Here is a 19,261-nt window from a genome sequence, read left to right on the forward strand (position 1 = left end):
AAGGGTCGTGCCTGCCATACCGATGCTCATCATCTTCGCGACTCGGGGTCACGGGCTCGTGCTGAGTGGCTACCGCCAACATTCAAACTCGAAACCAAAGATGGAGAGAGCCGGCAAAGGTTAGTTGAGGGTGGAGGGGGGACCTGGAAGCATACCAGCGCGATGGCATAGACGCCATGGTTGTTTAGAGGTGTCACGAGGCTGCGCCTCCATCTTGTCAAAAGACGGAGTCACGCGGTCTGCTGAGCGTTGGTTTACTCGTTCTTGACTGCACGATATTTCTTGGTGGTTTCTCTGGATGAGAAGCGGTGGTATATAACGATGAAGTTGCTAGGACGGCGACGGGCCCCGTTCCTTTCATCAGACACAAGCCATCAGGTCCCGTTGCTGTAGTCAGCATCTCGCTGTGGAGCATTCGCGAAGTGCTGCAGAGGGTTTTCTCACCCAGGCTGTCCGATATAGGGCATAAAGTCTTTGCTGCTCTGGGAAGATCTGCCGTGCCGGGTTGAGTTGCGCACAGTGGTGCTGTCTAGGCCCTAAAACGCTAAGAACAGCAGGGAAGGGTCGGTCCGATCCGACCTTCTTGTGTGAACCGGAAGGTCGTGCCATCATCGAAAATGTACTTCACCGGTTCTTGGGAGGCGTATACCACCTTGTTTTGCACGATAGTGGACGGCCAACTTGTTTCGGTACTCATTCAGGTCAGAAACCAAAGGCAGGGAGCCGCAGTCAGGTGCCAACCTCGGGTGCTCAGCAATTCTTTCGTGCGGCATTAGCCGTGTCGTTTGCCATGCCCGCCTACGTAATATATACCTACCTACCTTAGGTATACTAAGGGCCTTGAGAAGGTACTGGTCGATTAAGGTTATGGTACTAAGCAGGCGCTCTCGTACCTAGAGCATTATGTTTGCCCTTGTTGACCCCTACGATGTAATACTTCGTTATAGACGAGATTGGCCGTTCGTGAAAGCAGGTTATTTCGATATCAGTTGATAAACAATGCTAGTAGTTATTAGAGGAGCATGGGATCATGGTGCGGACCAAATGCTGTTTGACTAGGCCAAATCACACTGCCCTGGAAGCCCAATCTTGTCAGTCCAACTCGTACAAGCGCTATTGATTCCGCCACCCATCTGCTACAGTAAACACGAGCAGTATCCGCGTGTCAGACATGCTCATTCTCGACCTACAATTACATCCATCCCCCCCCCCTTTTTTTTTTCTACTCTTACACAACTCCTCCAAGGGCGTAGAACCAGCGCCAGCGCCAGCGCCAGCGCCAGCGTTGACGCCTCCTCCCCATCTCTAGAACTCTAAAACGGCTGTATCAACACGTCCCCTTTGCCCTCCTTCCTCTCCCCTCCCGACCCCGCCCTCCCCACAAACGTCTGCATCGCCGTGTCGACGCCGGCCAGCCGCCTCGCGATGGCCTGCAGGCCGGCGGGGAGGACGCTGTACCAGTCGATCCACCTGGCGTAGAGGGGCATGGCGATGGCGGCGCTGCGGCCGCTGTCGATGGCCGCGACGACCTCCTTGGCGACGTCGACGGGCTCGACGACGGGCGCGAGGAAGCGGTTGGGCGTCCGGACGCCGTGGAAGAGCGGGGTGCTCAGCTGGCCCGGGGTGACGAGGACGGTGCGGATGCGCGGGTGGGAGCGGCGCAGCTCGGCGGCGAGCGAGCGGTGCAGCGCCGAGACGCCCGCCTTCGCTGCCGCGTAGTCGGTCAGCTGGGCGGCTCCCACGGTGCCGATGACGGACGAGAGGGTCACGACGGTCCCGCCGGCCTCGTTGCACGCCATGGCCGGCAGGAAGGTCTTGAGGGTGTAGAAGTGGCTCAGCAGGTTGGTCGAGAGCGACTTTTCGATCTCGGCGAAGGACATCTCGAGCAGGGGCTTGCCGACGACGACGGCCGCGTTGTTGATTAGGATCGTGGGGGTACCAAGCTGCAAAAAAAAAAAAAAAAAAAAAGGAGTAGAGGGGTTAGCAGACAGTTCTACCTAACTAATGTAGGGAGGAAGCAGAGGAGGGAGGAATAAAAAAAGAAAGAGGCTCTCTGAAAGCTCACATCTCTCTCAATCTCGGCCGCGACCCGCGCGACCTGGTCCTTATCCGTCACGTCGCACTTGTAGTAGGTGACGCCGCGGGCCTCGCCGTTTTCCATCTCAGCCACGTCCAGCACGGCGACGGTGGCCCCGCGCATCCCGTACACCTCGGCGAGCAGGAGGCCCAGCCCGCTGGCGCCGCCCGTGATGACGATGACCTCCTCGCTCAGATCGACCTCGCGCGGCAGGCCGAACGCTATCCTGTTATTGATGACCCCGGCGATCCAGCAGAGGGTGATGAAGGAAGCCCAGGCGATCGACACCAGCATGGGCGGCGCGTCCCAGAACATGTTCTGGGCGCGGAAGCAGAGCGGGATGATCCATGCGACAAAGGGGTGGAAGAAACTCGTCTTGAAGACCTTTACGATGAGATCGATCGTGAGTGGCGCAAACCACGAGTCGCGCTGGGGCGGCGGGGCGGTTGGCGGCATGGCGAGCTGTTGAGATGTACGGATTATAAATTCGAGCTTTGAAGCTGAAAAAGAGAGCGATCCGGCCGGGGGTGGACCAAGACGGAGAGGCTTGGCTAGTAGTGCGTGCTGATGCGGTGAAGGGAGGGAATGGATAAATAATGATTCTTAGACTAAAAAATGGCAAAATAAAAATAGCCGCGCGTCGAAGAAGAAAGACGCTTCGAAAAAACTCACCGCATCCTCGAGAAGACGGGGTAATGGATGTTCGACCGCAGAGATCCGTAGTTCACTCCGTAGGGGGCATGTTCTGATGTTCTTGATGCACATGCGATCGACAAGAAGCAGCTCTGAAACGGTCCTGGTCTGAGCGCTGGACCCCTCGATTGGGGCAAGCCTCGTCACCCCTTGCCGATTTCCTTCCAGCACAAGCACGGTCGTGTGGCCGTACACTAGCAGGGGTGCTTCTTGGCGGGCTGGCAGCAGAGAAGTGGAGCCGGAAACGGAGGTCGGATAGTGGCCAGGCCGGGGCTCCGACTTCTCGAGCTGTCTGTCATCAAGGGGTTTGTTCTCCCGAAACCGACGAACGAACAACGCTTTGCGCTCCACACCGACTCGGCAGCGGCATCCCGACTACAACACCACGACTCGGCGCCCAAACAATAGCACGGGGACAGTGCTATGCCTACGATACCGCACTACGTAGCTACAGAAGCGGCAGATTCGGGATCGGATCACGGTTTAACGATGCAGCAACGATGAGCAGCGCAGAAGAGCCTCTCATCTCGCGCCGCGAGGCTGACCGCCTCGTCCACGACGACAACAACCACCACGACCACGACCACGACCACGACCACGACAACGACAACGACAACGACAACCTTGAAAACATCCACAACGACAGGGAAGCCTACGAACATGACGGTGCCGCGACCTCCTCGACCCTCTTCATCTACCTCCTCACCTTCTCGGCCGGCATTTCGGGTCTCCTCTTCGGCTGTAAGCCCTTTTCCCCCCTCTTGTTTTTCTCCTCTCATCATTCCTCCTCTCGGCTCCCCATGCGGAAAGACAAAAACATAAAATACTAAACAGAGCGCCTTCCTTTGGTCTTATTTTTCCCCTAGATGACACGGGTGTCATCTCGTCAACGCTCGTCTCGCTGGGGACCTCGCTCTCTTCGCGGCCGCTGACGGCGCTCGACAAGTCCGTCATCACGTCGGCCACGTCGCTGCTGGCCCTGCTGATCTCGCCCTTCTCGTCCGTGCTCGCGGACCGCCTGGGCCGCAAGCGGGTCGTCCTCGGTGCCGACGCGCTCTTCGCGTTCGGCGCCCTCGTGCAGGCGGCCAGCCACTCGGTCGCCCTGATGGTCTTCGGCCGCGCCGTCGTGGGCATGGCCGTGGGCGCCGCCAGCTTCGTCGTGCCGCTGTACCTCGCCGAGCTGTCGCCGGCCGCCATCCGGGGCCGGCTGGTGACCATGAACGTCATCTTCATCACCCTCGGCCAGGTGGCCGCCTACGTGATCGGCTGGCTGCTCGGCGAGTACGGCGAGGAAGGGACGGCGTGGAGGTGGATGGTGGGCCTGGGCGCGGTGCCGGCGGTCGTCCAGGCCGTCGTGATGGCGGTCATGCCCGAGACGCCGCGGTGGCTGGTCATGTGGGGGAGGGTCAGGGAGGCCCGCAGGGTCGTCGAGAAGGTGCACGGGGGCAAGGGGCCGGTGGTGGATGCCACGGTGAAGGGGATCGAGGTGGAGGTGAGGGAGGAGAGCGAGGCGAGGAGGCTGAGAGGGGGGGCGAGGAATGCCGGCGGGACGAGCTGGTTGCCCGATGCGGTTGCCGAGCTGGTGGGAGTGAGGCGGAACCGCAGGGCCCTGGCGATTGCTTGCTTACTCCAGGGGCTACAGCAGTTGTGCGGATTCGTGAGTGCCCCCGAGCGCCCGCCCGGCGGTGTGTGTTGGATTCCGTTGATCTGACCAGGCATGACAGAACTCGCTCATGTACTTCTCGGCGACCATCTTTACGATGCTCGGCTTCCCGATCCCGACTCTCACCTCGCTGGTCGTGGCCGTCACCAACTTCATCTTCACCCTGGCAGCGCTCTTTCTGATCGATCGCATCGGGAGACGGCGCATCCTGCTCTGGTCCGTCCCGGTCATGGCCGCGGGGCTCCTCCTCGCGGCGTGGGGTTTCTCCTTCATCGACATCGCGGCGACGGACGCGGCCGACGACGCTCCCTCCCAACCCCCTCCGGCCCGGGGGCCGGCCGTCACGATCCTCGTCAGCTTCATGATGTACGTGGCCGGCTACGCCATGGGGCTCGGAAACGTGCCGTGGATGCAGAGCGAGCTGTTTGCGCTCAACGTGCGGTCGGTTGGGAGCGGCATTGCCACGGCAACCAACTGGGGCGCAAATTTTGTCATAGGGCTGACCTTCCTGCTGCTCATGGAGGCCCTCACTCCATCGTGGACGTTTGTGCTGTATGCGGCAATATGCGCCGTCGGAACCGGCCTGATCTGGAAGTTCTATCCCGAGACGGCTGGGCTGAGCCTAGAAGAGGCGGCCAGCCTGTTGGAGGACGACAACTGGGGCGTGCGGTGATCGGTTGCAAGAGACGCGTGTGGGACGTGCGTCTCTTTGGTGGATACGGGAATGTTCGTGATGCATCCATTGTGTGCGGATTCGCTATGGTAAGGCTGAAGCTTGTCCAGTGCGGCGACTTGCTGGATCGGCATGTTCGAGCAGGCAGCAACAAGGGTATCCTCGGGCAGAAACGGCAATTCGCGGCTGGGGCAAAAATTTCACAGGAGATATCTAAGTTGCAACAACTAAGGTATCAGTAAGTTACAAGTAAAAATCTGGACCTTCTAATAATACCAACTAAGAGTTCTTGGCAACCCACTGTTGGGCTGCAATGGGGAGATGAAGTCGCTAGATTGGAAGAAAAAATTCTCCCGGCAGCGGCAAGCTTGTAACCGGAGACGCCGTCTTGGATGCCGTGCATCGTTCGAGACGGGCGGGATGCGCCACTGATGGCAGGTGGGCATTGATTGGTGATTGGTCAATGCAAATCATGGTATCCGAAATCGTGGCGGCGCTGTAGGATTACGTCAAGACACATCAACGAACGGACTTAAGACGGACCTCGCGATTCAAGTGAAAGCATACACTAACTTATTGCAGCCCAAAGCCGTCTCACTATCTCCGGAAGGAGCAGTAAACCTCGCAGGGCATGTCCATTCTAGGCACGGGCCGAGATTCGAATGACAATTGGGAACGCAACTACATGCCACCAGCAGCAGCAGCAACAACAACAACAACAACAACAACAAAAAATGACGAGGAGGGTATCGGGATCCGTATCTCAAATCAGGACACTAGCGCACGCTCCTTTAAACAATGCATATCTCTGATCTCAAGTTGCGCTCCGCCTTCGGGCTGCGAGGGCGGGACTCGGATGGGGGTTGCCGAGTGGGTTTGGGGAGATGAGCGGCCCTTGAAGGCGCCTCGAACGAACCATTGTGCCGGGGTGGCTTGCCCCTTCGGAAAGAAAATTCGACAACGGCTCCCGGGGGGGGAGGCGTTATCAGCTCCCGAGGCACGCTCTATCCAGAAAGTAATCAATGATCACGGAATATACTAATGTTCAATTCCACGGCGGCACCACCGAATTCATGATTATTTTTTTTGTTTTCGGTCTGATGCATGGCTGACAAAGAAGCCTGCTGATTCCATTAAAGTCTGGGCGGGCGGACCAAAGTTGGTAATCCGGCAAGTGGTTGTTGTACGTAGTAGGTAGGTGGCGGCCCTCGAAAGCGCGAGTGCCGAGGCGCTCCATCAGCAGGGCTCGGCAGACCACCGAAGGGAGGGCTTGGCGGGGGAACGCTTGGAACGCATGGAACGCACGGCGCAAAAGGGCCCGATGTGGGACTCGGACTCGCAAGTTTGGCTATCTCTCTTCCAGCAAGATCCATAAATCAGCACCAGGAAGTTGCCCGGGATGTGTAGATCAGTCTTCTTATTTAGGGGAGCCAGTTCCCCCGGTCGTCCAGGAGGCGAATTTCATCATCGTTGTTCATTCTCCGTGCCAACCCCAGAGTCCACTGTACATTAGGGACGAACAGCTGACCAGTGTTCAACTTGTCGGGTTTTGAAGAATAAGAACGAGGTCCCCCTTATTGCCGAAATTCAATTGGTTTGCTGGCTGGCCTGTCTTTTCCAGGTTTCCTTCGTTTCCCTGACGACCTAACCTCAACTGCTGTTGTTAATTCTCTTGTTGTTGTGCTATCGGCATCCCCCTAGATAGCACCGGGGAGAGAGAGAGAGAGAGAGAGAGAGAGAGAGAGAGAGAGAGAGGCAGACGTTCCAATGACACTCGGCGACGTCGACCGCGCCATCGAGGCGGCCGAGCTCGATGCTTCCGGGCGTCGCAGCAGCGAAGAAATCGAACGGGTGGTCTCGGCATCGTCCGTATCGAGCTCCTCCTCTTCAGGGGCGTCGCGCCCAGGGATGAGCCGGGTCGAGACACAGCGGGACCTGGAGCGCGACCCCACGGTGCTGAGTCGGATCCAGACCGCCCGGAGCCAGCACAGTGGGACGGTAGGGCGGGCCAAGAGCAAGGAGTGGAAGAAGCCGCTGCCCAACTTTGGCGCCGGCAAGCCCTACCCACCACTGCTGCCGAACCAGGAGGACTACGTCGTCGAGTTTGACGGGCCCGACGACCCCCTGCACGCCCAGAACTGGCCGCTCAAGAAGAAGTGAGTGATGATCCGGGCCCCTTCTCTCTCTGCCTTTGTGTTTTGTGTTTACTTTTTACCTTCTTTGTCTTGGATGACCGATATCATATGGCTGACATCGGGTGACCTCCCCCCTCCCAGGCTTGCCACCGCTGCCATGCTCGGCTTCACCACCATGACGGCCGCGTTCGGCTCGAGCATCTTCTCGACCGCGACCCGGGCGGTCGGCGTCGAGTTCGGCGTCTCGCCCGAGGTCTCCCTCCTCGGCGTCTCCTTATACGTCCTCGGCTTCGCGACCGGGCCGACCTTCTGGGCGCCCCTGTCGGAGCTCAAGGGCCGCCGCCTGCCCCTGGTCATCTCCATGTTCGGCTTCTCCATCTTCAACACGGCCAACGCGGTGGCCAAGGACCTCCAGACGGTGCTCATCACGCGCTTCTTCGCCGGCTTCTTCGGCGCCTCCCCCCTAGCCGTCGTCGCCGCCGTCTTCTCCGACATGTTCGACAACCGGACGCGCGGCATCGCCATCACCGTCTTCTCCATGACCGTCTTCACCGGCCCGCTGCTGGCCCCCTTCATCGGCGGCTTCATCACCGAGTCCCACCTCGGCTGGCGCTGGACCTCCTGGATCGTCTCCTTCATGGGCTGGCTCGCCTTCGTCCTCGACCTCGTCTTCCTGCGCGAGACGTACCCGCCCGTCATCCTGGTCGACAAGGCGGCCGAGCTGCGCCGCCGCACCCTCAACTGGGGCATCCACGCCAAGCAGGAGGAGATCGAGGTGGACCTGCGCGAGCTCATCACCAAGAACTTCTCGCGCCCCATGCGCCTGCTCTTCACCGAGCCCATCGTCACCCTCCTGTCCGTCTACATGGCCTTCATCTACGGCCTGCTCTACCTCTTCCTGACCGCCTACCCCTTCGTCTTCCAGGGCGTCCACGGCATGAAGGCCGGCGTGGCCGGCCTGACCTTCTTCGGCATGATCCTCGGCCAGATCGTCGCCGGCATCACCATCGTGCTGCAGCAGCCCTGGTACCAGCGCAAGCTGGCCGCCAACGCCGGCGTCCCCGTCCCCGAGTGGCGCCTGCCCAGCGTCATCGCCGGCGGCGTCGCCTTCGCCGCCGGCCTCTTCTGGTTCGGCTGGTCCGGCTACCGCCGCGACGTCCACTGGATCGTGCCCACCCTCTCGGGCCTGCTCAGCGGCTTCGGCCTCGCCTCCATCTTCCTCCAGGCCCTCAACTACCTCGTCGACGCCTACCTCATGTTCGCCGCCTCCGCCATCGCCGGCAACACCTTCCTCCGCTCCCTCGCCGGCGCCGGCTTCCCCCTCTTCTCCACCTACATGTTCGACGGCATGGGCATCCAGTGGGCCTCCACCCTGCTCGGCTGCGTCGCCGCCGCCCTCGTCCCCATCCCCGTCATCTTCTACTTTTACGGGCCCAAGATCCGCGCCAAGAGCGCCTTCGCCCCGACCTTCCCCGCCGCCATGCCACCAGAGGCGCCGGCGGCGACGACACCTGCTGCCCCCGGCACCCCCTCTGGGGAGGAGCGCGCCAACACCCCGGATGAGAAGGAGATCCTGGAGGGCTCGGCCAACGCGAACTTGCCAAAGTTGGATAAGGACGCGAGGAGTGCCGTCTAAAAAAAAAAACATTTAAAGAGAATTCGGAAAACCAAAGCTCTTAATTCCTTTTCGAAACCAAAGGCATCCATACAAGGGAAGGATGGTTGAAGTAAAGCGGTTATCTATCCATCATTCTTAAGCTAGGGTCTGAGGGTTGTCGTGTTTATGAATAGCACAGCACCGGCGTTTGGGTTGGCAAAAAAAAAAAAAAAATAGAAAGGAAAAAGAGGAAGAAAGGGGGAGAGGGTGAGAAAAAAAAAAGGAGAGCATTGCATGGCATGTGGAGATTCAATGGCCATTCACCGGATAGAGCTCACGTTTTACACGGCATGATTTGAGATGGCCTGATTTACATACGGGTCTTGTATACGAATCCATATGGTTAATGTTAGTTTGAAATACGTGCACTCACTAAGTATATGCGAGTTCTTCTAAGCCAGGCCTAGCTGATGACATGAGTGCGTGACATGAGAAAGCATTATTTGTCTGACTGGCTTATTGCTGATGCCTTACTCCTGCCGACCAGAACCCACTCAAAATTACTATCACTAATTACACAAGGTACAAACGGACGACACTGAGATAGATATACATCTTGGTCTAATCACGCAGAATCCACGGTGGATGAATACAAAATTTGACTACGCTGCTATCGCTCATAGTCCTTAGCCAATTCCAACCCCATTTGTCCAGCGCCCATTGATTGACCCTTCACGTTCCCGCTCAACATTAGTAAAAAAAAAAAACGCTCCTCGAAGTGTGTCGTAGACGAATTTAAACGCTGACCTTTTCCACTCCTAATCGCCAGTCACCAGAGCAAATCGGTAGTCCACGCCCCCCGGCCCCCGGGGGGGGGGGGTTTCTTTCCGCAAGTACGCCCGATCGAGACAAAACAAAGGCGACAAGGTGCTCATATCCTGGTGACAATGGTACACGCAAGCTCCTGATCAAGGCGAAATGTCTGTTGGACATGTCTCCCCGGGTCAAAAAAACCCGTCTACGACAATCAAAAAAAGGAGGACCGGCAAAACCATCTGGAACCTGCCCATTCCCGCCCCTCCGCTCGGCGAGATATAGCAATGCAGGGTGGACTGCCAGATATCCATATTCCCAATCCAAGGGCAGTCGGCCTGCATTCCGCGAGGGGCGCGAGACCTCATCCGCAGCAACCTATCCAGCGCAGCCGCCTAGGTTCTCGGCGGTGCATCCTCGCCGAGATCGAACCATTGCTTTTAAGACAAGGTCGTTCGGAAGGATGGTGCCGACCTGGATGGCGATCCCCAATCCCGGGGGCCTCTCGTAGGGGCGCTGACGTCAGGATCCTGCTACGGCAATGACGGCGATATTTTGAGTGACGCGGTGGCCTCAGGTATTACGTGGTCCAATATCCGCTGCTTGCAGCTTCCTTTGGTCGAGAGGTAATCGAGCCAACAGACGAGTGGTTTTGCTTCCTCGGCTCGGATGAGTTTACCCAAAGACACCTCCCAGGGGCCGCCTACCAAAGCGGGATCCCCGGCGCATCGCGGCAAACGGTGTGAGTATTTCGGTTTCGATCTTGGTCAGGTAATCATCACCTCTCGTGTTCTCGAACGCTGATGACGGCAAGCTGGGGAAGAAGTCAGCAATGACCCGACCGACAGCGTTCAATCACTCCTTACCCTGTTCTCCAGCCCGTAGACCAGGCGCTTCCCCTCGCAATCCCAGCCCAAGCAAGGAATGGCGTCCTCGGTGTCGCTGCCCGAGCTGGGACTCTGCCAGCCCGATTGTGGCACCCAGCTCGCCTTGGGTAACATGTGATCGCCAATCTTCCAGACGAGAATCCTATCATGCGTCGCAACGGCGATAAGTGCCCCGTCCGGGCTCATTGAGAGGTTGTTGACCGCGAGCGGGGGCGGCATGGTGATGGTATACTTCGGCTTGTTCTCGGCACTGCGAACGTTCCAGATTAGGATGGCACCGTCCTCACCTCCGGATACAAGCAGCCGCTCGTCTTCAGCAGGCTCTCCTTTGAGCGGCTGCCATTTGAGGCTGGTAACGCCGCCATCATGAGCCGGAATCGAACGACGTTTGCCAGATTCGTCCCAGATCTAATACGCGAGAGGGGTCAGCGATGGCATGGACTTCTCCCAAGATATTCATTCCTGCGCACGGATACTCACATCGATGTAGCCCTTATCACTGGCAGTAGCAACCAGATTTGACCTCCAATCGAACTCGACTAGGCTGAAGCGCTCGTCCTTCCCCGTTTGGAACTCCCTGCCCTGAACGATGCCCTGTTCCGTGCATCGGAAAGAGACCAGAAGGTTGCCACCGCACAGGAGGAATTCAGTCTCGCTGATCCATGTCGCGTCAAGGCTGTCGGAACGCAGGTCGTGGTCGAGGACATGCGACAGCGAGTTTACCATCGACGGAGACGAGATGTGAATCAGGGTACCGGCATTCTCCACCCCCTTGCTCACATCCGGGCTGATGGCGAGAAGGAAGCTGCTGTTGGGGCTCCAGCAGAGGTTCGTGATGGGCGTGTCCAGGCCGTCGAAGCGCTGCAGGCTCGTTCCGTCGGCAGAGCAGACGCTCACGCGCGATTTGCTTCCTAGCTCGGTTCCAAGCGCAATGAGCTCGCCGTTCGAGCTCCACGCCATGGCGGAGACTGCCGCATTCTTGGGCAGGTCGTCCTCGACGATGCTCAGGAACGGTCGGCCGGCGGGATCCACGTGACCAGGATCCGCATCCGGGGCGGACCCACAAGGCAGCGTCCAGATGCGGGCTAGCGCGTCTGTGCCGGCGGTCGCCAAGAGAGTTGGGTCGCGGGGGTTCCACTCGCAGAGGAGCACAATAGGGTTTTCGCTAGCATCCGGGCATTCGCCGGGGCTGAGGCGCAGAAAGACGGTGTCCTGCGTCAGGTCTCGCACCTTTTCGACCTGCGTGCCGCGCGACGGGCCCTCGGTGCGCAGGAGCGGGGACTTGGCCTGTTCGCCTTCGAGCGGTGACGGATAGGCGTGGTTGTTTTCGGCCGGTTGGTCGATTTCCATTGGCGTGGTGGCTGAATCGGCCCCATTCTCGTAGCCGTTGCTGAGCCGCTGTCTTTTTGCGGGGGACCCATGCGACAATTCACGGTGATGCTGCCGCTCGACCGCCCGCTTTCGCGAGTTCTCGATCTCCTCGGCCTCTGGCTCCGGCTCTGATTCCTCATCGTCTTCTCCATTTTCGTCCACTACCTCGGGCTGGAATTTCAATGGCCCAAATACCCCCCGCGGCGGCTCCTGGGCCGCTGCCGGCACATCGCGGGCTGCCTGCAACGAAATGTCAGTACCCCGGCACTAGCGCCCCTCCCCCTGGGCCCGAAGCCACCACCAGCGCACACGCACCCGCCATTTCCATGCCGAGTGCAACCCCAACAGGAAAGGTAGGTGCTGCCCGGATAATTAAGCAGAGGAGGAATGATAACAAAGGCATGAAATCGCACGAGGCATCCGTACCTCTTGCGCAGCCGCAAATTTCCTTTGGTAGTCTTCGTAAATGAGGCCTTTGTTGAGCAGTGACACGAGGGCATATGTGTTGACATGAGCGGCAAAGTCAAACTGCCTGTGAGGCTGATGCACCCTCCATTCCTTTTGCAGCTTGGCAGCCGTCTCTCGATAATCTGTTGGCGGTTAGTCTTACCTCCCCCAAGGTGCAACGCACAGGAGGTAAAAGAGGGCGGGCCCGAGTTGCTTTCCACAGGAGCCTGGAGCGGCAGTGCACATACTTGATTCGAGCAGATACCTGAAAGTCCGAACAAAAGTAGGCAGAGTCAGCAATCATGCCGCGTTATACGGTGTCGTTTGGCCTGCTCCAGAGGTTCCAAAGGGGAGTGAAAGGAGACAAACCTCCAAACAAGAAAGTTGACCCGATCCGTGTCGAGTAGCTCCTTCATTGTCGGTACGCCGGCGTGCGGCAACGAGCCGGGCGTGAGGAAATGTAGCGGTTACGTCACTGTTGGCAGCAGCGATAATTAGAAAGCGCGCAGACTGGATCGCTGCGTCGGCGAGCAGATTGTTTACTGGGCGATCTTGGGCGTGAATTCGGTGTTGAAGGATGAAAAGCGACCTTGAAAGCGCCAGGCCGAGATTTGAGATTGGCAGCGTTCGGACCACGGCCCAGCCATGGGTTCCACTCGGCCAAGTGGTCCCCTGTCGCTTGTTTGGGCGAACGGCTAGGATCGCGGCACGGGACGCTAAACCGCTTTGGTTAAGAAGCGGCCCTCGGCCAGCAGGCACAGATCAAACAGCCCAGCCCAGCGAAAAGTGTTGCGTGGCGACAGAAACAAAAGAATAGGAAATCGCGACTCTGGCTCTGACCAAACTCTCGTTGAGTGTTTCTGCTGGGCGCACCGAGTGATGCCTATTGTTAGGCGACGACGGGACCCGGGGCTAAGGCTCCTTTTTCTGCTGCCGACGGAATGGATTGTCTGACCCTAAAAATCGAGACACGCCCTCCAATGTGGGCCGCTCACGGCTTCGATTGCCAGGTTCCGACTCTGCGAGAGATGCAGGTCAGGCGTGGTCCTGCACGCCATTTCGGGCTAGTGTAATCCGTACAGACACACTAGTAGTAAGTCTGAAGCATTTGTCCTCCCGAACTCGGCAACTGCTGGTACGGCATTTCACAGTCTCGGCTGCTTTTTTTGTGGACACCGAGTCTACCAAGTATCACTCTACGGAATGCAGTCAGGCACTGTCAATTTTTTTTTTAAAAAAAGGAAAGGCTCGAGACTCGTTGCCGCTTGTCATCTCCAGCCGCTATTTTCGAGTTGAAGGGCAGGATGTCCTTCTTCCACAGCTCGCCCAGGTGCAACCGTCGACCCGCCCTTCAGGTATTATGCTCGGTGTGACGGAACACGCCCACGAATGCCACGATCCCGGTTCAATGTCACCTTGCCTTGAACAGCACTTGTTTCAGACAACGCTTTCCTCCATCGCACTCAATTTGCCACCGATCTGGGGATGGGCTTCGATCTCAAACCCAAGGTTGGCATGGCTGAGCTCACAAATTGAGCCATGGCCTTCATCTCAACAACGGCAAGGACACCGTTTCGTTTTGTGTCCAATAATGCTTGCTGAATGTGCACAATCTATGACCATGAGGGTTGTGCAGTTGATGAACAAGTGGAGGCTGGTACTGAAATTTACCGTAAAGCTAATCTCAGAAGCGGATCTCCACAGCTGCATCTGGGATTCGAGATCTTAAGAAAAGTTCTGCACCCTACTGTACCACCATATTGCAGTCCTCGGGTATATGTTAGGGCGAAACTATACTGTACATATATATCCGTATAGCTTTCGCGAATTGGGGGCGAGTAATCTGGAAAGAGGTTCGCCGCTCAATCGAATGCGGAAGCATCGAAGGCGCCCTCTGGGCTGTGTGTAGGGACAACAGGCCCCAAGGCTGAGTGGGCTGCGCTGCGGGGGCCTGAGAAGAGCAGCAGACCAGGTTTGCACCCATCTTCCAGGTCGAAAAAAGCCCGCGGCACTTTGTCCAATCACCAATGACAGCCGGTGGTGTCTGGGGTAGCATCCATTTGCAGGGCTGGCGTGAACAATGTTTCAGGGGTAACGAGCTGATCCGACGGGCGGTTAAATCTTATGAACACTTGCACGGAGGTGTCTTTTCTGGGCTGCTCGTGCCTGCGATTTGCTCATCAAAGACAGCATTGCAACGTTGGAGATGGTTTCATGCGAGGCGTTTCTTATGGGCATGCTCTGCATAGTTCGTACTGTACGGAGTACTGTGCCCTGCTTGGCTCCGTTCTTCCATTGAAAACAAACGATCAACAAACAATGTCGCGCCCGATATGAGGATTCCTCGTCGTCGGTCTGACTAGGGAGGACGGAGCACGGAGGCCGAATTCGGCAATTTAAATGTACGAGGGCACTGCGATGTCTCTGGTTGTCTGTGGTCATGGTTCGGTTTACCTCGCTGCACCTAAGAGAGTTTCGGGTCGGCTGTCAAGTACGATGATGTAGGCAGACATGGGGCAAGGTTGCTCAAGAGAGCCGCCATGCAACTACGAACGCGCGTTGAGGCTGTTGATATTGAGCACTTTTGAGGTTTGTTGAGGGACTTCTCGGGAATCGGCGATGCCAGGAGCGAACATTGACACGAGCGGTTTTTCGCAGTAAAGGGTTCCGCGCATATGGCTCAGTAGGTTGGTAGCTAGCTGAGTGGATGGGTCCATTCATGAGCCTTTGCTGGCCCTCCAGTAATGTAAACTAAACTTTATCCTCCATGTTGGCGTTGCCCCATCCCTTTGAATCACATCTTTGTTGCGCCTCGTCTCGGCCTCGTGGACTTGGAGAGCGAGAGGATGGAACACCCATAACGTAGCCAAGTGCCAAGACTCATCAGCCTGGGCGGCCATACCCGAACCCTGGGCACCAACAGGCCGGTAAAAACTCGGCTCCTCCACTACTGGACCACTAGCAATCCAAGAAGTGTTCCGACTTGTGTGTGTTCAGTAGTTGCGACGAGGAGAGCAGCTCCGTCCCAGAGCTCGAGACCCCGACCCGAGAACAGAAGCTCGCCCGAGATGCCGCCACGAATAAACATCCCGCCAGTAACCCGCATTACGCTCATTGTTCTGGGAGTGCAGTCGGTGTTAAGCGCAGCGATACGGTATCGCCAGTGGACGGCAACCTCAGAGATCGTCATCCCCTATCTCAACCTGATACCCCAGCTCTCTCTGGCATATCCGTGGACCTTCTTGACAACAACATTCGTCGAGAGCAACATATTCACCCTATCCATTGCCTGCACTGCTCTCTACAATGGCGGCCGTTATCTGGAGCGAGCTTGGTCCTCTCGCGAGTTCGCCAAGTTCCTTCTCATCACCTCCGTGGTACCCAATGCGCTCTGCTTCGGCACCTTGATTCTGTTCTACGCCCTGACACGGAACGAGCGGTGGACGTACGTATCCGTTGGCTTTCCTCAGGCTGGCGTCATTTGCTCGTGTCGTATCCCGCTAACTTGTGTTCCCGCCTAGGCTTATGACTATCGCGGGCACCATCCCCCTCCAGATCTCCTTCCTCGTCGCCTTCAGCCAGCTCGTACCGGCGCACACGGTGACGCTCTTCCGAGGCCTTCTCTCGCTGCGCGTACCCCGCTTTCCGCTGCTTTACATCAGTTTGGTCACCCTCCTCTGCCTTACGCCCATGCTCACCGCCGCTTCCTTCTTCCTTGCCGTCTATGGTTTCCTCGTCAGCTGGACCTACCTCCGCTTCTACAAGGTCGCCTTTCCCGACCTCGACACTTCGCAGCCGAGCTCCCTCCGCGGCGATGCCAGCGAGACCTTTGCCATTGCCGCGTTCTTTCCGGGGCCCGTCCGGCCTCTGGTCGCCAGCATTTCGACGCAGGTATTCAACGTGCTCGTAGCCATGCGGCTTTGCGTGCCCTTCAGCGCAGCCGACATCTCGGCTGCTCGTGGCGACCACCACCACCATCACTCCTTTTCACACCGCGGTGCCCCGGGGAGCGCCCGTGCCGAGGCTGAGCGGAGGAGAGCTCTTGCCCTGCGGGCCCTCGATCAGCGCCTCCACGCCGCGACCGCCCACGCCGCCGCCCGCGCACAAAGCGCGCCCGTACCACCTGCCGTCGCCCCTCCAATCCCTTCGGCCACGGGACCGACAGTAAAAAGCCAGCCGCAGGCGCCGCCGCCCAACGCCATGACCGCGCAAGCGGCCCCCGGGAGCGGAATGTTCGGCGAGACCAACTACAACCCGGATGCGGATGCGGATAGGAACGGCCCGTAATGGATTTTTTTTGGGGAGGACAAGTCTACGGAAGCCGTGGATCCTTCATTCGTTTGGGACAGCGTTGGATTCTCCAACGAATGTCGTCGTCTACCAAAGGTCAATACGGGGGTGTGGCGTACTCGGAGCATATGTCCACCCTTATGACCAGCCCTCATTTTTCCAAAGGGTGGTACGGAGTTCATCATTCTCTGAAGTTGGGGCTCGCAAGATCAAAGGAGGGTATGGAGCGGGGAGTCTTAGGTATTTTCCGAGCGAGTCTCTTATTCGGATACCAATCTACTTCGCAGTGCGGGGAGGATTTATCCTGACTGATGTCGGCCTGCTGAATGGGCCAGAGATTTACTAGAGGGGCGGGAAGAGCACTGCTATGGACTTTTCTTGTTGTATACTAGGTGTGCTACTGTGTTGTAATGGCAAGGTTGTGTGTGGTCTGACCGTAGGTTTTCTTTCATTTTTTTTCCGAGGATGCGTGCTGAGCAAAGGCGTTGTCCGTGACCCTACGATGTCCATTGTCCACCAGCTCGGCCAGATCCTGGGACCGTAAGGACTCTCAGACAGACGGCTGGTTGCTTTCTTTTTTTTTCCCTTGGTATTACCTGGCTATGCTGTTCTGTCCCAACAACTTCGATCCAGTCATTTGTACCGAAGTGCTCTTGGCCAGGCTACTTCTCTTTCATCAGTTTCCACCACTGGGCCACGAAACACTAGAAACCCCAGTCTACCGTCGAAGCTCTAGTCCTCAGTTGTACTGGAACGTGCAGAAAAGCAAAGAGAAGATGGAAGAACCGAGAAAGTTCAACGGCACCAAGACCATGAGTCTTTCAAGACCCAGCGTTGGTCATGATTGTCGGGGCAACTCGGTGAGAATTCCTCGTAGATTGAGCCACTTAAAAACGCTAGTGTACGCGTGGTCGAGCTTAGTGAGATTAGCAAAAGTAGAGTCGCCTGATGGGCGTTGTGACATCGAGAGAATCGCAGAAGAACCGAAAATTTACAATGGGTTCCTGATAAGCTACTCATAGTAGCGTTCCTTTGCGGTGGGAGCCAGCCACTAACCGGTCGCGCCCTCAACCAAGTAAACCCATCAACGGTGATAAATGTCCGGTTGTCTCAACGTGTTAATGACCAGCTTGGACGAAGTCGGCAAAGAAGCCTCCAAATGGTACGGATTACTACGTTGGAATCCTGAAACTGCCCCCCCGTGGCGCACATCGGGTGTGTCACGAAGGATGTAAAGAGTGTGCCGCGGACAGAGCAGACCATGTACGCAGCGCCATAACCTAGCCACGAAGCCCTATTGTTGCGGTCTCATTTCTGGGCTCAGATCGGAGGAGATTCTGCTTCTTTGAGTTCCCCACTAGCGAAGTGCTTCGGTCTAGCCAAAGTCGACCCAAAGCAGTGCAGAGAATGCATGGGCACTGACTCGAAAGGTGAGCAAAAGGGGAAACGGATCACGCCAAGCAAACCCATGGCTCTTGACTCTGACCCCGGCTCGGTCAGCCTCTCCCTGCCCCCTCCCGCTGCGCCTTTCTGTTGGCCCAACCCGCACGGCCGGGAAGGGTCCGCGGGCATGCGTTTGAGATGAGCCGAACCCTAGTCATCAATCAAGCGAATCGATCGGCGCCGGCCTGCACACAGCGCCGCAAACTAAAATCCCTGCAGGCAACGCTGGGTGGCCGCCTAGTGTACACAACGAGGCCACCGTGGCCAAACAAGAGGCCGAGTGGGACATGGAATACAGATCCGTACATTGGTTAAAATTGTTGAAGCGTTTGCGAGGAAAGCGCTGCGAGGGCGACAATATGTAACATCATCGCGTCGCAGAATCCCTACTTGTCAACCGGCCGGTCTGCCACCTCCGTTGAGTGGGGGCTGCGCCAGGATATGGTATCCCCGTGTAGTGTAGGTATTAGTGTAGTTGTGTACGTAGTAATCCGTACTTAAGATAGTTTACTACGGAGTGTAGTTAGGGAGGGGGTGAGAGGTATGTGTAGTGTATACATACTTCTGGCTGGGAACCGCGGGCGTTTTAACCCCCGGCCATGACCTTCCCCTTCCTCTCCCTTTCTCCGCGTGGTATGCTCTGGCGTTCGAGCCTTTGGGGTGTTACTTGGCACCTCAAGCCGAAAAGTTCGCCGAAAGTTCACGTGCTCTGGGCACCGCACCAACAACGCGGGGCAGGCGCGCTCATCAACCTTCCCCCGTTTGCTGTGCTTGCTCCCATATCTCTGGCACACAAAGGGAGTGGACTGGGACTTTTGGATATCTCGGGCGCACGTCAAAGGCACCTTAGGTAGGTAGCCACAGAGCCATGTAGCTGATCATTTACGTAACTATCCGGCAGGGTACACCCATGTGGCTGTTGGGAATCAGCGTGTGTCGGCAGAAATGCGCAAAAAGCAATGCGATAAGGCGCCGAACGGCGATAGAGCATTTTTGGCAAACCTCGGTACGACGTACATACATTTTCAGTTGAACCTATGCTCAATCGAACGGAAAGGGAGAGGAGGGGACCAGCTATGATCAGCTCCTACTTGGAGGGTACGGAATTTTTACGGAGGTCTGATGCGACGTGGGCTCGTCAAGGACGCTTGGCTCGGCTGCGCAAGGGTGAA

General features: G+C 57.4%; 6 protein-coding genes across 6 annotated transcripts; 4 read left to right on the forward strand and 2 right to left on the reverse strand.

Moving 5' to 3' along the window:
• Positions 1 to 1,313: 1,313 nt before the first annotated feature.
• P884DRAFT_238300 (uncharacterized protein) lies at positions 1,314 to 2,734 on the reverse strand (the record flags this gene model as incomplete). Its single annotated transcript, XM_069440076.1, has 2 exons — positions 2,066 to 2,734; positions 1,314 to 1,943 (listed from the first exon to the last, which is right to left on the reverse strand). The coding sequence occupies exons 1-2, from the start codon at positions 2,531 to 2,533 to the stop codon at positions 1,314 to 1,316; spliced, it is 1,098 nt and encodes a 365-aa protein (XP_069300218.1). The 5' UTR covers positions 2,534 to 2,734.
• Positions 2,735 to 3,087: 353 nt separating this feature from the next.
• Positions 3,088 to 5,525, forward strand: P884DRAFT_218716 (general substrate transporter). The gene is made up of 3 exons (XM_069439385.1): positions 3,088 to 3,511; positions 3,637 to 4,427; positions 4,495 to 5,525. Exons 1-3 carry the CDS (start codon positions 3,271 to 3,273, stop codon positions 5,104 to 5,106), a joined length of 1,644 nt encoding a protein of 547 aa, XP_069300219.1. The 5' UTR covers positions 3,088 to 3,270; the 3' UTR covers positions 5,107 to 5,525.
• A 1,270-nt stretch (positions 5,526 to 6,795) lies between these two features.
• On the forward strand, positions 6,796 to 7,451 carry P884DRAFT_256384 (uncharacterized protein). The gene has a single exon (XM_069441061.1). The coding sequence runs from the start codon at positions 6,874 to 6,876 to the stop codon at positions 7,264 to 7,266; it is 393 nt and encodes a 130-aa protein (XP_069300220.1). The 5' UTR covers positions 6,796 to 6,873; the 3' UTR covers positions 7,267 to 7,451.
• On the forward strand, positions 7,383 to 9,045 carry P884DRAFT_256385 (major facilitator superfamily domain-containing protein). The gene has a single exon (XM_069441062.1). It carries the CDS (start codon positions 7,399 to 7,401, stop codon positions 8,875 to 8,877), a length of 1,479 nt encoding a protein of 492 aa, XP_069300221.1. The 5' UTR covers positions 7,383 to 7,398; the 3' UTR covers positions 8,878 to 9,045.
• Positions 9,046 to 10,295: 1,250 nt separating this feature from the next.
• On the reverse strand, positions 10,296 to 12,922 carry P884DRAFT_97670 (WD40-repeat-containing domain protein). The gene is made up of 6 exons (XM_069446210.1): positions 12,726 to 12,922; positions 12,605 to 12,621; positions 12,336 to 12,499; positions 11,019 to 12,149; positions 10,518 to 10,946; positions 10,296 to 10,465 (listed from the first exon to the last, which is right to left on the reverse strand). Exons 1-6 carry the CDS (start codon positions 12,770 to 12,772, stop codon positions 10,430 to 10,432), a joined length of 1,824 nt encoding a protein of 607 aa, XP_069300222.1. The 5' UTR covers positions 12,773 to 12,922; the 3' UTR covers positions 10,296 to 10,429.
• Positions 12,923 to 15,345: 2,423 nt separating this feature from the next.
• On the forward strand, positions 15,346 to 17,084 carry P884DRAFT_283202 (eukaryotic integral membrane protein-domain-containing protein). The gene is made up of 2 exons (XM_069443644.1): positions 15,346 to 15,801; positions 15,878 to 17,084. The coding sequence occupies exons 1-2, from the start codon at positions 15,425 to 15,427 to the stop codon at positions 16,641 to 16,643; spliced, it is 1,143 nt and encodes a 380-aa protein (XP_069300223.1). The 5' UTR covers positions 15,346 to 15,424; the 3' UTR covers positions 16,644 to 17,084.
• The last annotated feature ends 2,177 nt before the right edge of the window (positions 17,085 to 19,261 follow it).

The sequence above is a fragment of the Thermothelomyces heterothallicus genome (assembly GCF_042370625.1).
Source record: "Thermothelomyces heterothallicus CBS 202.75 unplaced genomic scaffold P884_scaffold_4, whole genome shotgun sequence".
Taxonomy (NCBI): Eukaryota; Fungi; Ascomycota; class Sordariomycetes; order Sordariales; family Chaetomiaceae; genus Thermothelomyces; species Thermothelomyces heterothallicus.

Bases quoted from the DNA above. Each gene is read 5' to 3' on its own strand.
- P884DRAFT_218716 (XM_069439385.1), top strand. From the start codon at position 3,271: ATGAGCAGCGCAGAAGAGCCTCTCATCTCGCGCCGCGAGGCTGACCGC. The intron at 3,512-3,636 runs GTAAGCCCTTTT...TTTTTCCCCTAG, and splicing joins TTCGGGTCTCCTCTTCGGCT to ATGACACGGGTGTCATCTCG. The intron at 4,428-4,494 runs GTGAGTGCCCCC...CAGGCATGACAG, and splicing joins TACAGCAGTTGTGCGGATTC to AACTCGCTCATGTACTTCTC.
- P884DRAFT_256384 (XM_069441061.1), top strand. From the start codon at position 6,874: ATGACACTCGGCGACGTCGACCGCGCCATCGAGGCGGCCGAGCTCGAT.
- P884DRAFT_256385 (XM_069441062.1), top strand. From the start codon at position 7,399: ATGCTCGGCTTCACCACCATGACGGCCGCGTTCGGCTCGAGCATCTTC.
- P884DRAFT_97670 (XM_069446210.1), bottom strand. From the start codon at position 12,772: ATGAAGGAGCTACTCGACACGGATCGGGTCAACTTTCTTGTTTGGAG. The intron at 12,150-12,335 runs GTACGGATGCCT...ATTTCGTTGCAG, and splicing joins AATTTGCGGCTGCGCAAGAG to GCAGCCCGCGATGTGCCGGC. The intron at 10,947-11,018 runs GTGAGTATCCGT...CTCGCGTATTAG, and splicing joins GTGATAAGGGCTACATCGAT to ATCTGGGACGAATCTGGCAA.
- P884DRAFT_283202 (XM_069443644.1), top strand. From the start codon at position 15,425: ATGCCGCCACGAATAAACATCCCGCCAGTAACCCGCATTACGCTCATT. The intron at 15,802-15,877 runs GTACGTATCCGT...GTTCCCGCCTAG, and splicing joins ACACGGAACGAGCGGTGGAC to GCTTATGACTATCGCGGGCA.